We start from the raw sequence: 6,188 nt of genomic DNA, 5'->3' as shown, positions 1-6,188 counted from the left end.
GGTGGGCGGCCTGAAGGGCCGGCGGCGGACGGCGTGACGGGAGGCGACGCACGGCGATCCCGGCCTGGGCGCCGGGCCGGGGTCGCCGTCCCGGGCGAGCGAGAACGGAGGGAGGGGCCGGTGCTGGGCCGAAAGACGAGGGAGGGGGCTGGGTGGCTGTGCTTTCCACTGGGGCGGGGGCGCGGGGCGCGCCGCCTCTCGCTCCCCGCCGCCGGGCCGGCTCGTGTGGCGGGCGCGGTCTGGCTGTAGCGTTACGGGAGAGGGATTCCCAGCGGGACGAGCTACTGCGCGCCAAGGCTGTGCTCGCCGCCGCACAGCCCTATCCTCTCCCCCGTTACTATAGTTCTTTAAAAGCCTCTCCACCACCCTCTCCGCCGCCCCCACCCAAACAAATTTTTTTATCGTCCTGTTGCTTCACAGGGGACTTTCAGGCTGGGCGTCACGTGGCCCGACACGTAGCCGTAAGGCTCGAGAGCGCGTGCGTGCGTGTGGGCCGGAGGCCACGCCCCTTCCGAGGGTCGCTCCGCCCCCGCCGGGGCCCCGGGAGCAGAGGGGGAGGTGCGGGGTCTGCGCGCGCCTGCGTGGGGCGGGGCCGGGGAGGGGGCGCGGCCCCGGGCGGGGGAGGGGGAGAGGCGTTCCGAGTGCAGGGGTCCTGGTGCGGGGTACCCCGCGCGCGGTGGCCAAGCCATAGAACCCCGGGGGGCGGGAAGTAGCGGGGTCTTGGCTCTCGGCCCTGCGCTGTAACGTTTCTGCGGCCCCGGGTCCTCCTGCGCAGGACGTGTTCACGATGGGCTCCGACTGCCGCTGTGTCGTTGGTGGGCCCGCACGACGACCCCCGCTATCCCAGCGGTCTCCTCCTGCTTCGAGAGCCACGCGGCGGGAAGGAACCGGAGGAGAAGCGGGTTCGCGTGGGCGCCCCTTGCCGCCCCGACTGCGTGGCTGTGGCGGTGGCCGTGCGTCGTGGGTCCGGGCTGGGGGGCGCGCTACGGGCCCGGGTCCGCTCCGTTGCGGCATCCAGCTCTTTCAGGCTGCGGTGAAGAGTGAGCACCGGCGGTACGAAGTCGGGAGCGGAACGTGCACGCTGTTTGCGATGTAGCGCTTCGTGATGGCATCAGTATCCGCTAACAAAATGAAGCCGCGATGAAGAGACGAAACACGGAGCATGCACCTAGTTGGAGAAGCGAAAGTCAGCACTCATATTTGCAAACTTGAAGTAATCATACCTTGGGCACGAGGTTTTTCATGCAATACAATCGATTTCAAACATTTAGGTTTGCTTGGGAAAATTTTCTGAACTGCAACAATGCAGTTGCAGTTCAGAAAATTTGGTTTATGTAAATTGTCAGCCACCAAATCTGTATCTGCATTTTATTGCAAGCCCTTTATGACATGTTCAATTACTAATGTAGACAAAATTATTTAACATCAAACTGACCCTTGTAAGCGTGACACGTGGCTGAAATATCTATTTCATGTCTATAATCATGTCAACTGTGTTTTAACTTAAGTGAGAACTTAGTGGGTTTTTTGCGGGGTGGGGGGGAAATTTTGCTTCAAATTCTGAAGAACACTTCTAAGTTTGAGTTGTATTGAAACTACGAAATGAATTTCAAACAAAACCTCTGGCAAGTAGCTACTGGCCTGTCCGTTTAAAAAGCAGAAAGTGAGCTTGCTTTTAAAATTAAGCTGCTTTGATAGAGGAAATGGAATTGCTCTGTTAAACAAAGTTAAAAACATTTAACTCAAATATTTTAAGTTCACCAACATCCATCACTGTTAGCAGAGGTATAGAGTATTCACCTAATTATCTATTAAAGGGTGAATTTTGTAAATGCAGGGAATAGTAATTTGACCAAAAAGCTGTTGTCATTTCGAAAACTAGTGTAAGGTATGCTACCTCCATACCTGGCTAAATGATAGGTAGTTGTAAAGGGGTTTGTTACTAAGTGATTCTTTTGACTCTAGTTTAAAATGTTCAGTTTCCCTTCTTAATCTGTTCACTTGTTTATTAAGCTCTTAAGCCCTGTGCTAAGTGCTTTACATGTATATCTCATTTAATTGTTAGTTCAAACTTGTGGCTTTAACCTTATGATTTTATCCCCATTTTACATAAGGGGAAACCCAAGGAGAAGGAGGTTAAGTAACTTGCCCAAGACTGTAGCTCATGAGGCCTGGATCTGGGATTCAAATCCGCTTATATTTTATTCTAAAATCCATGTTCTGTGCCCCATTACTAACCGTATCCTGTAAGGTTGGAACTTATGATGATGTTCCACCATTTTTGACCCATAGAAACTGCAGTTTCATATGGCTCACCGGTTCTTAAAATCTAGGTGAACCAAGTAAAAGTTAAAGAACAGTGATAGACAGTATTTATTTCCCATGTATTAAATACCTTACAGTTACAGCATTTGATGATAGTACTATTTTTTGCCTTTTCAAATATACATAGATTACTTCTCTGCTCACAGTTCTTCAGCGGTTTGCGCCTACAGATGAAAAACCCAAAGATCTTACAGAGGCCTGTGGGTCCCAGGTGCTCTGGCCCATGCTGCCTGGATGACCTTAGCCTGGGCTCTTCCCACCCTGCCCACCCCCCGTCCCGCCCCCTTCCCTTCCCTTAGACTGGCCAAGCAGGCCTTCTATTCCAGGACTTTGCCTTGGTGTTTCCTCTCCTTGCTGAGTTTTTCCCACACATCTGCAAGCCCCCTCCCACTCTTTCTCAGGTCTTAATCAGAGAAGGCATCCCTAACCACCCTCTGTATAAAATAGCATATGCATGTACGTAGACACACACACCTTCCATATTCTATCTGCTTACCCACCCCCCTTTTAATTTTTTTCATAGCTTGTATTTCCACCTGACATGTTCTACCTATGGGTAAATTTGTCTGTCCCCTCCCCCTACACTGTAAGCTCCATGAGAGCAAAGACTTTAGTTTGTTCTATCTAGAATTCCCAACACCTAGAAGAGTGCGTGGTACGTATAGGCACGTTAAAAATATGTTCCAAAAGTATTAAGTACTTGAACTGTGCAAAACCCTTACCTACATTATTTCTTCTAATCCGTACAGCAAACATTTGAGGTGGGCATGAATAGCCAGATTTCAGAAGAGAGATGGCTGATGCTTAAGAATAGTAAGTAGCTGGTCCTATACAGGGCAGAACTGGATCCGCACAGGGCGAGGCTTCTCACTTGTCTGCAGGTATCCACAATATCTCTCCCTTTTCTCTCTCAAACTCCTACCTCGGGCATTTTAGGCATATATCACACTATTAATTACCCAACAAATGACAAGTGCAGTGAGGAACACAGAAATTCTTGGGATACATCACTTGCCTTCCAGGAGCTTAAAAAGCTAAAAATTAATGTGGAAAGACTTTACATTATTACAAAAAAGTCATTTTTATGATATTCATAAGTTACAATGTATTCATAAGTTACATAGTAACTTACAATATATGTATGGGTTAGCTCCCATTTGAAGATCCTCAGAACTTTTTTCACTGTGAGAAATTGTCATCTAATATATTGACACTAAAAATGGTTCCACGTTGAATATCAGTAATTAACCACGAGTGGAAATACACTTTCTGTTCTCTTAAATTTGATTGGCTTCATTTGTTTATTGCCATTCTTGACATTTAAAAATAGAAAATTATAGTATTCCAAACATTTTTTTCTTCAGCACCATGGAGTTCTTACAGGAACTAAAATATTTCTTGGACTTAAGCATCAGTCTTTGATGGCTTTTTGTCCCAAATGTTCTTTTTAAAAGTCTTAATCCTTAGATTTTCCTGAAAGGGAATGGGCCTTTCCCATTATCCTTGTGAAGTAAATGTTTGTTTATCGTCTGAAAAGATTTCTTGAGTACCCTTTGGAATTGGTGAGATGGCTTATCAGGTACTGTTTAAAAGGTTGAAAATGACACATTTTAAGTGTGACTATTTTAATCAACAAATACTTGAGTCCCTGTTATATCTAAATACCTGTCATTAACCCTAACACATACAGACTAAGCTGGGAGTTAATATCACATACATATGAAAAGTTAACTAATAAAAGTAGATGCTTAAGACAAAAGACCTTAAGAATGGAAATGAGCACTAGCTTCCAGGCCTGGAAAGCAAAGCAAGACCACACGGAGAGCTGGGTGGGCTCTCCTGCTTGAGGAAGATCAACAGAGCTGAGGGAGCACACCAAGGAAAGCTTGGAAAGTGGGAAAGTATAGGCTTTAGGGTAGGAGTTTCCATAAAGAGTAGGAGGTGCCAGATTGTGGTTGGCCTTGAATGTCAAGCTAAAGTGTTCATAGAGAAGAGCCTTGGGAATTGTTTTTAATACAAAGAAACGAATCAATAAAATAGTACCATGGATTCCCCTCCGTGAGGCTATATCTATGTCTCTTAGTGTAAATACAGCATTTGTAAAATGAAAGGCACTGTTCGCATCTAATGGTAACTGTGCTGCCTTTTTAAACCACTGACATGATGGTTGCAGATGTAATACTAACATTGAGTTTAAACCACTGCTTGGGGTGAAACGTTAACCGAGGGTGTAAGGTTTCTTACTCATTTGACCCTAAATGAACCTTTAGAGGCAAAAACACTCAGCCAGGATGCAGGCCCCTGTGCCATGTAATCCAATCTTCATTCCTTATTTAAACAGAAACTTTAACTAAAAAAAATTGTCCGTTAATTATAGGAATATGAGACAAGAAATATGCATTTTGTTTTGATCACCTTTCAGACATTCATGGTTTTAGGATTGCAAAACAGTTTCCATAGTGTTTCCCTGGATTGGGTTCATTTGTTGTGTTTGTTTTCCTTTAGGATCTGGTTCCTTCAGGATGAATCTGTGATTAGAATTTTTTGACATATTAAACAGATACTGTTTGATTCATAATCTATGCGTTATTTTTAAATAACTAATGTGAGTAAACAATTTATGAGCAAGAGAAGTGCCTACCCATGTCCCAGCCATTTAGTCAAATGCCATTATCCTTTACTGAAATTCAACTGATAGCCTAAATGTTCTGTTTTTCCAGCATTTTCTCTCTATTCACGCTTCCTAAACCAAGTTCCCAGTGGGACCAGGGGGACAGAGGACTGACGCTTACCGAGCCCCTAGGAACTGTCAAGCACTTCAGTTACTATCTCACTAAGTACACTGCAGCTCTGAGTTCATTTTTATTCCCATTTCACAGCGAAGAACCGAAGGCTCAGAGAGTTAACAGAATGACATGACTCGTCACACAGCTAGTAAATGCTGGGGACAACGTTCAAACCAGACCTTCCAAGTCCTGGGTGACTTACGGAGCCCTGCTGGCCCCTCTGTAAGTTAAATTTGGGTGCCCTGAGATCTGTGTCCTTTCATGGCTAAAATACTGTCATCTATGAGTCTGTCTTTTTCTAACCAATGATGTTGTTGAATCTTCTCAAACATTAAGCTCTCATATCTAATTGAAACACTGCTGGTGTCATGTAGAGAAAAGAATGCTGTGCTGCGTATAGAAAAGCTTTATAAGTTGTAGCCTAAGGAGCTGTGTGACACTGAGTAAGGAGCTCAGTCTATGAGATTTGAACCGAGTGATCTTGGAAGTCTTTAGAAGTTCTAAAATTCCATGACTCTGAATAAAATGTTTTCATCCACATCTGCAAATACTTTGTTGTAATTTAATTTCTGTGCTTAGGATAACCCTGTGTACAGATGGGTGGTCATGCAATGGCAATAAGAAATGTATTCTAAAATCGTAGGTGTCCAATTTTGCACTCCTTATTAAGATTAAAAAAATTGTATGCATGAATTTTTGTTTCCCTTAGACAATATAATACATTTGGCTGAAAATCTTATTATAATTTCTAAAGTGTTAAAACCAAATCTTCTCCCTTTTTTTAAAACATATTACAATTTAATAAAAGTGGAGCACTAAAAAATTGCATCTAGAGTTCCCAGTGGAAAAACTTATACTAGGAGAACATAAAAATTCCTGGACGGGGGCTTCCCTGGTGGCGCAGTGGTTAAGAGTCCGCCTGCCGATGCAGGGGACACGGGTTCGTGCCCCGGTCCGGGAAGATCCCACATGCCGCGGAGCGGCTGGGCCCGTGAGCCATGGCTGCTGAGCCTGCGCGTCCGGAGCCTGTGCTCCGCAACGGGAGAGGCCACAACAGTGAGAGGCCCGCGTACCGCA

The 6,188-nt window shown here is 45.3% G+C and overlaps 1 protein-coding gene across 1 annotated transcript in view; it reads right to left on the bottom strand.

Moving 5' to 3' along the window:
- LOC103071740 (collagen alpha-1(I) chain-like) overlaps positions 1-1,014 on the bottom strand; it is a 1,669-nt gene extending 655 nt beyond the window's left edge. Inside the window, exons 1-2 of the mRNA XM_007454752.1 lie at positions 667-1,014; positions 39-243 (exon numbers count right to left, since the gene is read on the bottom strand). Coding sequence (XP_007454814.1) covers positions 39-243; positions 667-1,014 — 553 coding nt within the window. The remainder of the gene's footprint in view (positions 1-38; positions 244-666) is intronic.
- Positions 1,015-6,188: the final 5,174 nt, after the last annotated feature.

Source organism: Lipotes vexillifer, unplaced genomic scaffold, assembly GCF_000442215.2.
Source record: "Lipotes vexillifer unplaced genomic scaffold, Lipotes_vexillifer_v1.1 scaffold1230, whole genome shotgun sequence".
Taxonomy (NCBI): Eukaryota; Metazoa; Chordata; class Mammalia; order Artiodactyla; family Lipotidae; genus Lipotes; species Lipotes vexillifer.
Note: the sequence above shows the minus strand (reverse complement) of the source record. Positions and strands in the feature narration are given on the sequence as shown.